The sequence below is a fragment of the Eptatretus burgeri genome, chromosome 10 (assembly GCF_056783735.1).
Source record: "Eptatretus burgeri isolate ZD-2024b chromosome 10, Ebu_testis_v1, whole genome shotgun sequence".
In the NCBI taxonomy this organism is placed as follows: Eukaryota; Metazoa; Chordata; class Myxini; order Myxiniformes; family Myxinidae; genus Eptatretus; species Eptatretus burgeri.
In genome coordinates this window covers 64,666,759-64,685,289 of record NC_140970.1, presented here as the reverse complement: position 1 = coordinate 64,685,289, position 18,531 = coordinate 64,666,759, and the positions used below count along the sequence as shown (strand labels likewise).

The following is an 18,531-nucleotide window of genomic DNA, read 5'->3' as shown; positions in this document are numbered from 1 at the left end:
ACAGACACATACAATAAGTTGTGGGATGGGGGAAAGGGGAGGGGTGGTGTGGGAAGACAATTTCTCTTTCTAAATGTGTATCATATATCACTGCTCCTGGTGTAAAGGGAGTATTCCAATTCTCTGCATGAAAAAAAACATAATATAAGCAGGGATCATATGGTTTGTGTGTTTGTTTTAATTATATTTACTCCTGAATTACTTAACAGATAGAGTTGAAAACCAGTGGTTGCACTCAAGGTATTGGTTTTGGGTATTCCAAAAAAAAACAAAAAAAACAACAGCACTCTTCGACGGTGACCTCCGCCCATATTATTATATCGTTGTACATTACAGGTCGTGGACAAAAAAATGGAAACACCAATGTAAAGTCACTTAATAGGACGTTTGGCAACCACGTGAGGCCAGTACGGTCTGTATGCGCTGTGGCATGGAGTCCATCAGCGTTTGGAATTCTGCAGGAGGGATACGGCACCATTCTTCCACGAGAAAGTCAATTAACTCACACCTGTTTGATGGAGGTGTAAAACAGTCTCAGGTGTCATTCCAGAATATCCCATAAATGCTTGATTGGGTATTCAGATCCGGTGACTGAGAAGGCCATGGCATATGGACAATATCAGTGTCATGCTCAAACCATTGGGTGACCACAAGTGCTCTGTGGATGGGGGCATGGGGGGGGGTATCCTGATCTTATATTCATGCTAGCCATAATAATCGGCAACCAGGCCTGTGCAGCATTTTTATCCATGACCCTAAGCATGCTGGGATTTCATTTGCTTCATCAACACTTGGGCCACACCTGTGTGGAAGCAGTTGTTTGGCATCAATTTACCCAGGTGTTTCCTTTTTTTGTCCACCACCTGTACTTGCACAAAGTTTGATTTAAATCCCTTCAGCTGTTTTCAAGCATCACATTTTTACCTGACATGACCTCTGAGCTTTGACCTCAAAATCTAAATCAGTTCATCTTTGCGTCATACGATATACTTATCCTAAGTTTGGTCAAAATCCTATCACTGAGATAGGATTTTGAAAGAGATTTATTTAATTTATCCTATTATTTATTTAATGGATGTCTGCAATTGGAAAGACGAAGCCGTGCGGTCATTACCAACAGAGCAATGGCTACAAACTCTTCGACAAAGGACATCTTCGCGATGTGAAAATACACAAATGTTGTATCAGCTGTTGACGTAGGAGCAAGATGTACCAGGCAGACTTCCCTGAGGTGAATAAAAACCATATCTGATTTGGGTGCTTCTTAACAGCAATTGGAAGGCCACATTTGGGATTTGTGAATGCATAGGGTAAGTTTAAAATCAACTTTTAAAAATTATATTTAGTATTAATCATGTTGGGGTCAGGGGAGAGTGGGAAGCTGAGATCTGTCATCAATATATTCTTCATTTGGTTTCCAGAGGCACAAGATAAAATATACTATATTTTTTGCATCCATTGTTCAAAGGAGGAATGCGTGCGAGTCTGCCCCCTGTATTAACAGGAAATGTTCGGAACTCAACACCTCTCATCTTACATATACACTATTTCTCGTATTTCCGATATTTTTGTGACTCGGATTTACAACCAGGAACACAATTATGGTTAACCATCTTGTAATTGCCACATTATCGTCGAAATCCTGAGAATTAATTTTAAAAGCCTATTTGAATTACAGATTTCGCTCTCGTAATGGGCACATTAAAAGCGCCTGCACTGGCAGGAGAGTCACTCAAGAAGCACACGGCACATGCGCAAAAGACTTCACTAGCATTCACAAGCTATTTTGAAAGTCCCATATTCTCTCCATGTACATGTGCAATCTTATAGCGTCACCTGGTGGAAGCCAGTATTACACATCATAAAGAAATCCCCCCCCCCACCCAAGACATCAGGTTATTTGTTATTGATCATCAACACCTAAACGTAGCTCTTAAAGCATTGAAAAATGAATAGCAAGAAAATTGATAATCCAGGGAAAGACTTCAAAATGAAAGTGAGAACAGTAACGTGTTGTTGTGTTAAAAACAACTAATCAACAACTTACCCCAACTCTGACTTATCATCCTTCATGTACAAGGCATAGTCAATGACCCCGAGCTGTTGGGAATATGAAAAAAAAAAAGGATAAAACTGATCTTGCCAGCACCATGGATGGTCATTCATATTTACAATATAGGTAAACTAAAAAAGCCTAAATTCACATTAAATTAACAACAACAAAAAAACTACTATCTGGCCAAATTTTGCAAACCAAATTTGGCAGCATTCTGTCAGGTGGGTCTGGACAAGAAGATTTAAGGAATTTATGTGATTATTCCAAAAATTGACCAAGGCAGCCATTTTGACACACTTCTGGTCAAATGATCAGAATGGCGATTACATTTCAATATCCCTTCCCTGGCCTAATGTTGTAACCAAAATTTGGTAGCATTCTGCCTGATGGGTCTGGAGAAGATTTTTGAAGACATTTACTAAGTCGGCCATTTTGACCGACTTAAATCATGTGACCGGAACGAGCTTTGCAATCCCCGTTACCAGTCAGGAGCAGAACGTTGCTGCCAAATTTCAGCCGGATCGGCCAGAGAAGTCGAAATAAGAGACAGACGGATGGGCAGACACAGACAGACAGACAGACAGAGACAGAGCGTGGTGACAATACCTTATCTGGAATTTAAATTCCAGATAAGCTAAAAATCAAGTTTGCATAACCACTCATGTATCCATCCATCCATCCATCCATCCATCCATCCAACACCAGATCACACCAGCTCGGATTCAAGAGCAGAACCCCAATGATGGTGTACCTTCATCCTGACACTCCAAATAATTATAAGCCTTCACACATTGCCAGAAATGTGCTACAAATCGCTGATAAAATGGCAGTCATATGCCGGAGCTGGCATGTCAGATCAAGGAAGCTCTTGGACCACACAGGAAATACCTACCGCCTGAGGCTAAATCTGCCGTTTTGTGTTCGATTCAAAATCAGGTGAGCAGTGCTTAGAACAAACTGTTGGTTATGGCTGTGCCTAAAAATAAAAAAGCAACAATAAAGATAATCTAAACCGTGTTTCCCTCATGAAGTGTGGACACACGTTCATACCTCCTCTCAATCCTCAGTTCTCTCGCTCGCTTTGAAGAGGGTCAGGTTCCAAACATCACTTCACGTTGTTTTCCACACGGCGATTATCATACATGTCAATATTTGATTGAGGAGGGAAAAGAGGAACGGAGGAATACCCATGTATAAAGGCACACTTTATTTCCAAGAAAATGAGGGCAATATATGGGGCGTTCTTTACACACGCGTACGGTTGCCTCGTGTTTTATGCGTGTCTGTGCAACGCGATTTTGAAATCGTGCGTGAGAATAATCAACACTTATTTTTGGTATGCACAGACTATATTTGAAATAACATGCTCCAGCACTGGCAGCAGTAATTTGTAACTTACGAGATTATACGGCCACGGTGTACGGAACGTGCGGGGAATGACAACCACAAGCATGGGTGGCACGCATCAGCATCTCCTTCTCTCACATCATTTTGAAGATCGTGTCCGCATGAACTTTGTCTTGTGCACACGTGATTTCTACAGCGTCTTGCGTTCCACACCTTTGCCTTCCAATACGGCCAGTCACATCCATGGATGGCTTCAAACCCAAGAAGCAGCGGAACGCTGTCACGATTGATGTCAAATTGGAGGTTATTGAATGCCTAAATAGAGGTAAGGGTGTGAGTGAAATTGGCTACGTGCTTGATTCAAGTGAGAACACCATTTGTACCATCAAAGACGATTCACACAAAATCAGAGTGCCAAATCTGGGACGTCGACGATTGTCAAGAACATGTCTTATGCAAGGAGTATGGCGATGGAGCAGATGGAATGCATGCTGAGCACCTGGATCAAAAACCAGAATCAATAAAATATCCCAGTCAGCATGCTTTTGATCTAGGCCAAGTCTCGGTCCATTTATGAAGATTTGGTGAAAAATTTGAAAGCGAGCCGAAGGCATTTCATGCAAATTCTGGTTGGTTAGCAAACTTCAGGAAGTGCTACAGATTCCGTAACATCAAAATGACAGGCGAAGCTGCTTCTGCTGACCAGGATGGTGCTGCTGAAGATTATTGTTGAGGGGGGGGGGGTGGGGAGTTATCCTACCAAGCAGGTATTCAACAGATGAGACCGCCCTCCACTAGAAAAGGACGACGGCAAGGACGTGCATATCTCGGGAGGAGAAGACAGCACCTGCTTTTAAAGCCGCGAAGGATCGCTACAACCTTCCGTTGGACGGCAACGCCGACAGTGATTGTTAATTTCAGGCAATGATCATCCATCACTCCGCCAATTCCAGTGCTCTTAAAGGACATGTGAAGGACAGGATATCTGTCCATTAATTTAACAATTCCTGGCACGATTTCCTGCAAATATTTTTTATAGCAAGATGCATGAAGGGATGTGTGAATACTGTCAGAAAGAAAATCTCGACTTCAATATTATCCTCGACAATACCTCAAACCATCCACCATCCATATAGGACCTGAGTGAGAACATCAAGGTCATGTTTCTCCCTCCTCACAGAACTTCTCTCATTCAACCAATGGATCAGAGGGGAGGGGGGGTGATGGTGACTTTCAAGACTGCTATTACCTCCGGAAAGAAAAAAAACAGGTCAGGTATGGGAGCATGTGCCAGAACAGCGTGTCGCTGCGTCCATTTTCCGCCGGTACTCCAGGGGCCTCCATCTGGCCATCCTCCAGGCAGATGCCAGGCCCATCCCCATCTCCTTGAGATGCCGATCAACCTGCTGCAACCATGAGGCATGTGGTCGGCCCATTGGCCTCCTCTACTCACGAGGCTTCCTTGCTGAAAGAATCTGGTGAGCAGGATCAGCATCAGGAAAACGAGCCACATGTCCATACAGCCGCAACTGACGCTCACGGACTATGCAGGTAACAAATCTCATCCGAGTCTCTCTCAGCAACCGCTCGTTGGACACAAAATCCGACCAGCGATAGCCAAGGATTCTCCGACGAGAACTGGTACCAAAGGAATGAAGTCTCCGTCTCAGATCCTTGGTCAGAGTCCAAGTCTCGCATCCATAGAGCAAGACTGGAAGTACCAAGGACCTGAAGACTCGGACTTTCGTCCTCCCACACAGGTACCGGCAGCGCCACACCCCATGATCCAGTGAATCCATGACTCCCCAGGCCCGACCCAGACGTCTATTGACCTCCGACTCACAGCCAGCAGAGACATGAATATCACTGCCAAGGTAAGTGAATCTCTCCACGACCTCAACATCCTCACCACAAACAGACACAGACAGGACAGCAGCATCCAAGATGTCACCGAAAGCCTGGATCTTAGTTTTGACCCAAGAAACCCGTAATCCCAGCGGCTCCGACTCCTCATTCAGCACCTCGAGGGCCCCCAAAAGGATATCTAAAGTCTCCGCAAAGATGACTGCATCATCTGCAAAATCAAGGTCCGAGATCTTGACATTCCCAAACGATGCACCGCAGCTTGATCTCTCAGACATCCTCCCTAAAATCCAGTCCATACAAGTGCTGAAAAGTGTGGGGGCCAGTACACACCCCTGATGAACTCCAGTAACAACTGGAAAGAAGTCAGATGGTACCACAACACTTCACAGCATTCTCAGTACCAGAGTAGAGTTCAAACATCAGATCGATAAGTTTTGGTGGCACCCCATGAAGACCAAGAATCCTCCAGAGGACATCCTGATTCACTGAATCGAACGCTTTACAGAGATCAACATAGGCTGCAAGCAGCCCCTGCCGAAACTCTCGTCTGCGTTCGGTGAGGACACGAAGAGCAAGGATACGGTCAATCGTTGACCTCTTTGGTGTAAAGCCTGACTGCTCTGGACGCTGGTGCTCAAGCAGATGGTGGCGAACCCTATCAAGAATTATCCGAGCAAAGACCTTGCCCGGCACTGAGAGCAGCGTCACCCGTCGGTAGTTGTTGCAGTCTTGGCGATCACCCTTCCCTTTCCAGAGAGGAACAACAAGGCCCCTCTTCCAATCAGTTGGGATGATGCCTATGTTCCAGGCAGAGCACAAAACTGCATGCAACGACACGAGTGCAGCATTTCCACCAGCCTTGAGAAGTTCAGCATGGATGCCACAGATCCTTGGAGTTTTGCCCGGTTTCAACTGGTTCACCGCAACCCGTGTTTCCACAAGCGAAGGTGGACCACAGTTGATTCGAGGGTCAGCAACAGGGATTGTAACACCCTTGACGTTCAACTCCACAGCTGGGGGATCAGCCTGGTACAACCGCTCAAAGTAACCAGCCCAGCGGGCCTTCACTTCAGACTCCTCTGTCAAGAGCCTACCACTCTCTGCTCTAACTGCAGTGCTCCAAGGGATGGGCTTGGATGAACGCAATGCGTGAATTCCCCTGAAAGCGGGACGAGAATCACCTGTCCACAGGTGATGCTCTACCCCCTCACAGATTCCTCGCACATAGGCCTCCTTGTCCACCCTCGGTGCACGTACAGTTTTACGCCTCAGCTCCCTGAACAGCTCAGCTCTGCCATTCAGCCTCGCCCTGCGATTCTGGTCAATGGTATCCAGTGTCCCTTGAGAGACAAAATTCTTCTTTGCCCTGCGGTGAGTTCCAAGACATCCACCGGCAACATCAAGGACAGTGGTCTTGAAGGCAGTCCACAACTCTTCAGGACCCCCCAAAGCACCCAGACCCCCCAAGTGTCCACTCAGCCTGTTCGCAAACTCCTCAGCTACTCTCTCATCCCTGAGCTTGCCAACATCCAGCCGAGGCTGGAATGGTACCATTCTCCAGGATTTAAGGTGCAGCTTTAGAGTTGCTACAACAAGCCTGTGGTCAGTATTGAGGAACTGAGCACTCCGGTAGACCCTGCAGTTCTGGATCATCCTCCAACGACCGTCAATGAGGACATGGTCAATCTCCTTTGCCACACTGCCAGCATTGGAATACCAAGTCCAGCGATGAGCTTATGGGCGCTGAAACCATGAACCAGCCACCCTAAGTCCATGACTTCATGCAAAGTCAAGGAACTTAGTGCTATTATGGTTCATAGTTCCTGACCCATGGGGACCAACAAACACCTCATAACCATCCCTATCAGTTCCAGTCGATACATTGAAATCCCCCAAGACTGGAAGTGTATCTCGTCTGGGGCACTGATCAACCACAGACTCGAGCGTGGCGTAGAATGCATCCTTCACGGTGAGATCACTCGCCTCAGTCGGAGCATAAACAGAGACCAGGGAAATGACACCTCAGGAGTGACGAATCATTAATCTCATAATACGCTCGTTGACCGGTGTTACCTCAATTATCATTGGGGTCAGCTTATTGGACACAGCTACAGCAACTCCTTGGGTATGGTAACCATCAGAGCGACCAGACCAATAGTAGGTGTAACCACCCACCATTATCTCGCCGCAATCCGGTCTCCGAACCTCAGAGAGTGCTGCAATCCTGATGTCCAAACACTTGAGCTCAGATGATAACAGAGACAGGTGATCATCCTCTCTTAGGGATAGGACATTCCAGGCACCCACCCGAAGGGACCGCCTCAGGTTAACCCAAGGAGACCGCCGTCTGGTGGTCTCCAGGCTTTGAAGGCTTTGCCCCAATCCCGTCATCCGGTGAGCTGCCCTGCGAAGGGAAGCTGCACAGGAGGTACTCCCATGGAGTTGGTTTTCAGATTTTTTTGCGTTTTTGTTTTTTGCGGAATGAAGGGTTTTACGGTGGCCGGAGTGCAAATCCTGCCACCAACCTCCTAATAAAAAAGTAACCCAACTGCAGGAGGACGTCTGCAGACACAGTTGGGCACTAGATATGGATGGCCGTTGGCTCACAAGGAGCTCCTCCGCCCTTTGACAGGTTTTGTTTGTAATCCTGCTGGGTGTCCATATCCAAACACCCTCCTCACCAGAAAACCTGGTGGGGGAGACGGTTTCGTCTTCGACAACCCGACCATGGAACAGGTTAGTACAGGTTTACATGGTACCTGTAGCAGGTCACAGATCTAACCTGACCTGACCTTGTCAAAGCCATCAAAGACAACAATATGACGGTGAAAGAATTTTGGGAGAAATTCACAATCCGAAATTTCACACTGATGGTTGGCGCACCATGGAAAGAAGTTACCTATTCTTGTATGAATGGGGTAATGGAAGATGATGTGCCCATACTTCATGAATGACTTACGAGGTTTCAGCATCAATGATGAAGTTTCACGGAACCATCGCCAAATGGTTGATATGGCCAAAGTAGAAGTGGATGAAGTGATGTTGCTTGAATCAAACGACTATTTGACGCAGGATCTGCTCCAGCTGGAAAAGGAACGGCAGAAGGAAGATAGCAGGGAAGACGATGGAGATGTGGAGGAGGTGCTTTCCCTCAGGCAGGCAGGCAATTGGCCAAGGTGTTCAGCTTCCTCAAAGAAGCCATGGCTATTTTAGACAAGGATGATCTGAACATGGAGCATCGCTCTTAAGTTGCCAGAGATGTTTCCTCCATCAAGCAGTGTTGGAGAGATACAAAGAGAAAAAAAAAATGATGAAAGCAACAAAATCTTCATCAATCCCATTATTTCGAAAGGTGGAAAAGAAGCAGGAACCTCAGCTATCCATGTCAAACGTGCCATCATCTCCACCATAATCACCCAATGAAGATAAGATAATATCTCTCCGTCTCTCAACTCCACCACTCACCACTTCTCCCTTCCACCAGCCCTAATATTCCACTCAAGCATCTCACTGCATAAGTGATTAAAAAAAAAAAAAAAGTCGTATTTTTATTTTTAAAATACGTTGTTACTATCTTTAATACAGTAAGGTATGGTGGTACGCATTGAAATTATAATATGTACATACTGTAAACAGTGAAATATGTAGACAGAAGAGTAAGGTTTGATAGCGTGCTCTCCCTCACCCCAACCATTTCCTAAATTTATCGGAAAATTGTTTAATTTACGTGATTTTGAGTTACACGCCAGTTTTAAAGAACACAACCCCAAAGTAAAACGAGAGATACCGTTATAGGGTGTGCCTCATGCAAAGGTGTTGGCCTTGAGAGAGCATGTCAGTTACATTTTCAACCGTGCAATTCCAGGTACCCGTAGCTCGAGGAGCACAAGAGTTTTGCTCATTTTTATTCGAGTCATTTAAAATTAAGCTGCAATGTCATACACAACATGCATGAGATTATAATTTGTATATATCTATAAATAAGAATGGGTAACACTGTGGTCACAATCTGAAACAAAATCCGGTAACGGGCAGATTGGGAAACGCGCATTTAAAGCACTACTAAAAGATGAACAGCACGATTGTGAAACCCACATTTAATGCGCTATCAAAATATCAACTCCACCCCTCTCATCCATGTCACCCTCCGCCATGGTTTTACCAGAAAGAGCCGATTCGTCAAGCGGTAACGGATTTTTTTAACCCCAATATAAGGCCGTTCAAAATTACACAACGCTTTTTATTTTTATTTTTTATTTTTAGGAATTCATGTAATGTCACACTTGATTAAATTTACGTAACGCTTCATTGAACCAAACTAATAATTTTTATTGAACATCGATTATATTTTTCAGGGTCCCTCATCATGAGAAACATTCGACCCAAACAAAGCCAATGGAAATCTGACACCAAACCCGGGCAGTGTATAATCGGCAGAGGCCTGATGTCTTAGGCCCACCAGAAAACCAAGCCTGGTGTTGGCTTGGGATCCTAGGATCCTGAGTTTGAGCCCCGTTTACCACTGAATTAACACCAGGGGGTTGACTCAGCATGTCATCCTTCCGAGGTCGGCGAAATAAGCATCGGTATACTGGTAATTGGGGCACTGCATCAGCGGCATAGCCGCGCCCCGAGCCAATGATGCAACCAGCAGCCAAAAAGGCACATCATGATGGGAACCAGAAAACCAAGATGGCAGCCATATTATTTTGACTGACCTCTATCTCTATCTCTTTCTCTATCTCATTCCTTTTGAGTCCTGATCAGTTCAGTGCACTCGCTCTTCCACGAGCCTCGACTGAGACTATATATTGTTACGAATTTGGGAATTTGATTGCACACAAGATACAGGTTCCTTTAGTCAGCTATGTCGATAAGTGCTTGCTCCCGAGATGGCTCACCTTTCATTGTTTAAATGTTCAGAAATCGATTAGATGCGCTGCAGATCGATTTAATAGTTAGGGAACGAACAATGGAGACATCCTTCCCCCTCTTCTGCGAAGAGGAAGAAGAACCCTGCCGGCCCGTGACTCATGATGTCAACAAGTCCCTCCCACCTGTGGCTGAGCGGGGGATGGAGTACGAGGGCATGAGTCACGAGTCACGCCGGGAGTGGGGGAAGGGTGGGAGAAGGATAAGAGGAGATCTTTTCTTTTGTTTGTGGGCAGAGTTGGAGAAGGGAGTTGAGGGGAGTCGTTCAGCAGATAGTCGGGTCCTGCTTGGCTTGCGTTAGGGTTGAGGCCTGCGGAAGCTTTTTGCTTCGGCTGGCTCAGTGAGCTTCGGCTGAGGCTTGGCTCGGGAGGAGGCTCTTTGCTTTGACGGTTCCGTGAGCTTCAGCTTCTGCTTCAAGCTGCCCTGTTTGGAAGGAAGTTAAGCCGGTCACTCGGCTCAATCTGCGAGTGGTGGCTTCTTCTTCTTGGTTCGTGGAGCTCTTTGTTCTCAGTTTTGGTTCCTGGCTTGGTGCAACTCATCGACCTCTTCGTGGAGGTGGTTCCTTGGGGAAGCGACACATCGACGGGAAGGATCGGTGCCTCGTCTCACCAGCACGTGTTGAGAAACGTGGGAGGATTCGCGGGAGCTCAGGAAGGATCGCGGCTCAGCGAATGGATCCAGCTCGCTCTCGCTGGAGCCCGGGTCCAAACAACTTGAAGACCACACGAGGTGGAGAGGTTCGAGATAGGTTCTAGGTTTCAGCTCACCTGTCCTCCGAGCTGGTGCTCGTTATGAAAGGCCTCTGCCACCATTTCTTGGGTGTGTGTGTGTGTGTGTGTGTGTGTGTGTGTGTGTGTGTGTGTGTGTGTGTGTGTGCGCGCGCGCGCACACACGTGTGTCCGTGGGCCCGTCTAATAAGTAGGAACTGCTGTTAAGTGCAAGTGACTGTACATAATAAGTAGACGGTTGTAGTTCTTTTGTTGCTTGTATAATTGCATACGTGTTTTGCCTTGTTTAATTGCATACGTGCTTTATTATAATAAATGTCCTTGTGTTAATGTAAACCTGTTCGTTGCGTCCATTCCCTCATTGAACTGCCCCATCTTGCACTCGGAATACAGTTGGTTTTTAAATAGCCAATAAATAGAATCGGGTCCGGCGAGGTATGGCGATAATACCCGCTCGGTTATCCCAGAACGGAACGGACCGTTAAGCGGTTCGTGTCCAAGCAGGCCTTCGCCGAGGTACGGTCCTCGGTAGGTGACCCGCGCGGGTACTTCGGTATATCGATATTCGGCGATTGACCCTATTTCGCACTGGTAGAATATGGACTGGGCCATGGTGGAATTAAAAACCCACCCGTGACTGGTTTCCGGCGTTGTTCCAGAAAGTCACGACTGGATTGTCCGTTCGGTGGGCGAAGCGATCGCTATTGGTTAGACGCAGTCGTTCGCACGCCGGCGGGCGGGAATTCTACAACAATATATATATATAAACACAAAAATAAGCAATAATGGCTAACATTAACAAAGATAAATAACAATCTTGATGATGAGAATATTGATACTTGTAATAACATTATGCAGAAACAGACTGCTTTCAAATCTTCCTTGAAGAAACTGCATTTGTAAATATTTTTAATCGTGCTAAAATATTAAAGTAAATCGCAATCTGAACAATAATTTACCAACAGAAACATCAACAGTTTTGTTATTTCATAAACCGAAATGCTTAAAAATAAAATAAACTAGAAGGGCACTCTTCTTCGTCACCACTTCAACAGATATGCCTCCGCCCACATTAATACATACTTGTACCAAGTTTGACATAAATCCCTGAACCCAGAGACAAAATTATTTAATATTTTGAATGTCAGACCATGTGTCCAATCAAGTTGGATTTAAAGCATATATTCCCAGTGATTACTTCATCATAAGTGTGACTTTTCACGTTGATTGATGAAGCGGTTTAAGAGAAAGAATTTTTTTTTTAAGATTTCTGTTCAATCCAATATGGCGACCAGACCATGGGACCTATTCATTATTCATGAACAACCTGGTATCCCCAAGGCTTAGGGAACATGTGTGTGAAATTTCCCTTCGATATATCCAGCTGCTTTGGAGAAAATTTATTTTAAGGTTTTATAGGGTGAATCCAATATGGCTGCCAAACCACATGATCTGTGACATCATTGGTGGAGAACTTTTTGTTCCTTATGGATAGGTGATCATACCTGTAAAGTTTCCCCTCAATATGTTAAGCCATTTCAAAGATGATTTGAAGATTTTTTTTTTTTTAATGTAAAAAAAAAAATGGCTGTTGAATGACATGACTGATGACGTCAATTTCCACCTCCCACCCCCAATACAATTTAGCCAAGATAACCCTAAAAAATTATATATATATTATACATAACGCACACTTGTGGAGTACTTACTAAAGTGGTCAGTAACTTATAACCATGTGGAGTACTTCACATGTGCAGAGTTTAAAATTTTTTTCCATGGAGTGATTTCAGAGATACAGAGGTGCAAAGTTTTTCCTTTTTTCCAACATGGCTGCCACACCACATGACCTACGTTATATTTATCATTAAAACATTCCACATGAGTCATCACACCTATGGTGAAAATTGTGGGTCAATCAGATAAGTTGCAGAGAAAACAGAGAAAATCATGGCCGGACGTACGTACAACCCGAAAACAACGCCACCGGCGACTTCGTCAGCGGAGGCATGAAAACAATAAAATCAAGAGCCTCATGGAAAGCAATGGGACAGAGGTAAGGAGGGTAACGAGAAACAAAGGAACGGAGGTAAATTGCAAGCCTGGAATTTTGAGGATTAAGAAGTTGAATGGAAGAATGTGCACAACATGAATGGGCTGGAGAGCTGAAATAGCAGAGCGAGCAAGTCTACATATATACCCTGTTCACCAGCTTTTGCTTCTTGTTAATCTCCTTTGTTTCAGCTGAAAAACTTTTACCTTCTTGTAAATGTATGCTCAAGGGTAAAAGGCAAAGGGCACCAAACTGTCGATGATGAGAGCAGCAGGCCTTGTTCTTCTACTTATTTGTGGGAGATAAATTATGTTGTGAGCTTTGGATACAACAGCATCCAGGAGATATGTGAAGTGGGGGACATAACCCTTTCAATAGATCAGCACTTAATTGAACAAGGCCCAAAAGTTCATTGAAGTGAATCTCCTCCAGTTGATAATCAAGGAATTTACATCACATGATCTTTTCCAGGTGTGCAGAGAGGGATTGGTGCTGTGCCAGTCTGTCCCTTGGATGGGTGAACCATATTGCTCACCTCCACTCATTCATTCCTTTTTTTTTTTTTAAGCTCATCTATGGAATCAACTTGCACATTCTGTTCAATCTCATTCTTCCCTCCAAATCTTAAAGACAACTGGTCACCACTATATCAGATCATCCCCATCCAAAACCATGATCTTTTATACCCACATTACCCCCCCTCCAACATCACTCACATCGTTCCAAATTTCCGGTTTCCTTCTGTATCTATCTTGTCGAGCCCATGCATCCTCTGCTGCTCCTCTTTCCTCCCCATTTCCCTTATTTACCCAAGTCTTCCTCTATTTTGTCCTTCAACCCTGCTATTATACAAAAAAATGAAGAAGAAGAAAGACAAAAGATGGGATTTTTAGGGCAGTAAAAGGATTTATGGACCAATAAAACTCGTCTCAGGATGCTGCCTCTGGGAACTTCAGCCTATACTGGGAGAGGAGCTTAAAAGATACTGTTAAGAGTTATTTGCTGACAGCATGCATGGAGGAAAATGTCAAGGAATTAAGGCGGTCTGCGATGGCATGCAGAAAGCTCATCAAGCAAAGTGGGTTGACAAACATGAGTGGTCCATGACATGCCCAGAGACAGACAGAGAAGCAAACGCAGTCGAGTGACCTGGAACAAAAACTGGTGACCAATTAAGATCAGGGAATTTTAGAACAGGACAGCCGATTCAGGTTGCAAGAATGCATTCCACGACCGTTTGCTAACCTGCAAAGCATCCCGAGTTTTCTATTCTTCATACACGCAAGTGTGATGGTGGCACACTTCCAAATATAGATAGAAGTTATTAGACAGCGAAGGACAAACTGAATGGAGTAGACAGAAAAGCAGTAAGAACTGCAGAGTCCATGACTTGAGGACATGGGCACTGGTGCGATGTAGGCCAGTTGCAAAGGCTCAAAAGCCTTCGGTACCTTCTTGCGTGAAAAGGTCAATGTCCAGAAGGATGTGGTTCGGGTGGGGGTGGTGAGTAAGGTTGGAATATAGAGGAGTGGGTTCCACACTAGCTTTGAAAGTGGACACAGTTCTGACTTTTGCCTTTTCTTGAGCAGAGTCTGCAGTGAAGTCAACCGACAATCAAGCAAATTGAAATTAGTTAGTTGAAACTTAGAAACACCATGTTGGAGCATGGACAAATGCTTGCAGAATAGTGGCACGTCAAATTAGAGATTTATAACAGACAAATTAGAAAACTGAACAGGCATACTCATACAAACAAACAACCAATTACCCAACATGCAGTGAAAAGACATGGACCTATCCAAAAGTAAATAAGTAAATAATGCAAGTACTTATTGTACAAGAACAAAGCAAGCAACACCTGTGCGTCCAAATCCTCCCCCTTCATGCAGAGGTTTGCATCGATGACGTTGAGTCCAATAAGTAGGCCAACTACAACAGCTCCTTCCTCCTCAATTAGCAATGCATGAGGCTCATAAAATTCACTGCAGGGAAATATGGGATAGCAAACAAGGCAGATACAAAAATGAAATAAATCAAAAGATCATCAAAAGACAAACAAAATGTAGGATATATATATATATATATATATATATATATATATATATATATATATATATATATATATTTTTTTTTTTAATACATATACATATGTAATGGTGTCAAAAAGTCGATCTGACTCAATGCATTGCACAGGTCGAAGAGGACATATTGCCCACCATCAAAACTTTAATCCGGATGGGATGCACTCTCCCTGTTATTAGTTGTGGGGCAGAGCATTTATCATCATGTCTATGGAGGATCAAGACCTTTCAGTAAGACAGGAAGGGAAAATATCCACTTTAAGATCGTGCCCTGCTGCATATGAACCACAGCACAGAGTTCGACTTGGAAAAGGTGTGCGAAATGTATGTAGCATGAAACAATCAAGGGATGTTTTCAGGTCGTCTCCTGCACCACCAAAAGGGCATTTTCCTTGGAAAGACAACCCAGGTGATTTCAGTGGGCAGTATCACAAGTAATTTGGTATTTCATTTCATGTTACTCGACTTTTTATGAATCGTTAGAGTACAAGACCCGTCGCTTTGCTCACGGAAATACCAATCTTTGCTGTGGTGGCTAATCAACAGGGCAAGAAAAAGGATTCCTGGGAGTGTGGAGATTAAACAAACAAAATATATATCATCACAAACCTTCCCAGGAGTTCCCTGACTCAATCGTAGTTGGATTGATTGAAATCCGTTAATCTGTTCTCAAGTTATAACGCAACAGACAGGGGCTCCATTTATAACAGATGCCATATATCTCGCAATTTTTTTCCCCCTCCATCCTTCAAACCCAGAGCACGTCATGAACAAAATGCACGCGAGTAAGTGATCACTGAAATTTTTCAGATGAGTGGTTAATAAAATCTTCTTCAAAAGTCAAAAACTATTCAATCACGGATTAATAATTACTACACCTGTTGAAACGTGTAATATTTACCATTAAAAGTATCATCGCGGTGAATAGAAAATAAAGTTGTCAGAATTTGGTGACAGTAAAGGCGACGACTACGACGTACCTTTGAACATGGGATAAGCTATGATTGCCGCAGAGTGACAGGCACAGACTTTACAGTACGGACGTACCACATACGATTTACAGTACCTTCAGAAAAGTATTCACACCCCTCGACTTTATCACATTTTCTTGTTATAGTCTGAATTTCAAATGGAATTTAAGTTTTTTGTCACAAATCTACACAAAATACCCCATTAATGACAGATTTTTTATTTTATAATAATTTTTTATACAGTCATTAAAAATGAAACGGGGTTTAATACTTATTATTGACGCAAGACATTTGAGCTCGAGTCAATACTTTGTAGAAGCACCTCTGGCAGTGATTACGGCTTCGATTCTTCTTGGGAATGTCGAATCAGCTTTGCACATCTGGATTTGGGGATTTTCTCCCATTCTTCCATGCAGTTTTGCTCAAGCTCTGTCAAGATGGATGGGGAGCATCGGTGAACAGCAATCTTCAAGTCTTTTTACAGATTCTCAATGGGATTGAAGTCTGGGCTTTGGCTGGGCTTTGGCTGGGCCACTTAAGGACATTCAAGTTGTTGTTCTGAAGCTATTCCAGTGTTTCATTGGCTGTATTGCTTGGGGTCATTGTCCTGTTGGAACGTAAATCTTCACCGCAATTGTAGAGACATCTCAAGGATGATGCAAGGAAATTAAATCGAGCTCAGCTGCATCCAGAGTGTCATAGCAAAGGGGTTGAATACTTGTTGACAAGGCATTTCAGCTTTTCATGAATTTGTAAAAATTTCTAAAAACATGTTTTTACTTTGACATTTTGGGGTATGTTGTTAAGATCTGTAACAAAAATATTTGAATTTAAGCCATTTTAAATTCAGGCTGTGACAACAAAATGTGAAAAAGTCAAGGGGTGCAAATACTTTCTGAAGGCACTGTACATGTTTGTCTTTGTCAGATTCTTTTTATTCCAAAACACCGAGTCAGTTCATCGTCCCAACCTTAAGGTCAACATGGACACCGAATTGCCTTTCACAGTGTCTGTAAATGATTCCCAGGCACACACGTTGAGATTGCCCGTTCCCTGCTGTCGAATGCCAGCAAAACCCGGTGTGAAATTAAAAGGGTGGATTGAGGAGTCGAGAGAATGGTTGGGAGAAGGGTGATAACGTGTCCCAGTAAAACACCATAACCGTTCATTATAAAATTTACAGAATGTTTTGTTTACTTCAGAGATATAAATTCTATATTTTGTATCCTCATCAGAATGACTAAAGCAAATCTCGATTGGTCTAACGACGTGTGGGCTTGATCTTCTACACCCACACTACAGAACAAAATGGGATCACCCTAATGAGGTCTCTGATGAGGAAATTACGTTTACCTGCAAACGCAGGGCAGCCCAGGTGCGTGTTTGACCGACTATCTTCTAAAAGCCAAATAAATAAAGTAAAATAAAGAAATTGATGAAGGTGAGCGACAAATTACTCGCCACAAACAAATGCAAGGCAAGTATAAGGTGTGTGCTCGCGATCGCTCGACCTTCGTGACGAGACGTGTAACTTGTACATTTTATTCAACTCGTTTCAGCATATTTTAAACTCGGGCTGTGAGTTACCTATTACAGTATTACTAAAAGCTTAAAACACTTTCCCGACTGAAATTACAGTTCTAGTATGGATATGCTTCATGATTTAGCTCATTTTAAAAGGCCTTTGTTTGCAAGCACATATACTGTGACATCGAAAGACACAAAACTCGATAAAAGTGGAAATATAGAAAAATGTATAATATCTTGCCCACCGAAGTGATACAACTTGGAGTAATTTTGTAAAAAGTGTAAAGACTTTTAAAATTATTGCACACTTGATTGACGACTGTTATTCAACATTCACAACTTCACATCTGTTTGACATGAAGCAATCAATCTAATTTTGCAAAATATCGGGTTTACCCCCCCCCCCCACCTCATGATCCCTTTTGAACAAGTGTTCATAATCCTTATCCTGTTGTAAATGCAACAAGTTTTTGTCCCATTTTCCCCTCTCAACTTCGAAACAGATCTCCTGTTTCATTACAGTGTTGTAAAACTACGACAATCTCACTTCAAGGTACATCAATGTCTTCAGAGAAAGCACATACTTGATCGTTTACATGGCAACAGGTTGGTACACAAATTGATTGATCAAATTCTGAATCGCTTCGATATTTTCTGTACGATTGTAGCCACCCTTCCATTCCAAGTTCACTGCCACATTCCTATTAGGAAATCCGTATTATCCCAAGGTGATTTATGCACATTCCTCTTCAAGTGAGGCCACGACCATACCCAAACGCCAACATGAAAAGAATGTTCAGCTCACGATACAGTACGAAATGCCATGGATTATAACAGAGAGCACCATTTCACCTGAGCAATTCCTTGTGGGAAATGAGCTCTTTCAGAAAGTCAGCAAGAGTTTTGCGCATCAGAGCAAGTCGCAACCAAGCTCGGCCCTTTCCTGCAGGAGTTCTACACACAAACGCAGAAA

At 43.7% G+C, this 18,531-nt stretch overlaps 1 protein-coding gene across 10 annotated transcripts in view; it reads right to left on the bottom strand.

The window, feature by feature from the left end:
- The window catches only part of LOC147018724 (RUN and FYVE domain-containing protein 2-like), a 78,283-nt gene that overhangs the window by 31,293 nt on the left and 28,459 nt on the right, over positions 1–18,531 (bottom strand). For 7 of the 10 annotated variants that reach the window (XM_085898731.1, XM_085898732.1, XM_085898734.1 and 4 more), the window contains 4 exons: positions 18,411–18,512; positions 14,838–14,961; positions 14,431–14,571; positions 2,048–2,100 (listed from right to left, as the gene is read on the bottom strand). In XM_085898731.1, coding sequence (XP_085754857.1) covers positions 2,048–2,100; positions 14,431–14,571; positions 14,838–14,961; positions 18,411–18,512 — 420 coding nt within the window. The remainder of the gene's footprint in view (positions 1–2,047; positions 2,101–14,430; positions 14,572–14,837; positions 14,962–18,410; positions 18,513–18,531) is intronic. The other 3 variants (XM_085898738.1, XM_085898740.1, XM_085898741.1) reach the window with 2 other exon arrangements.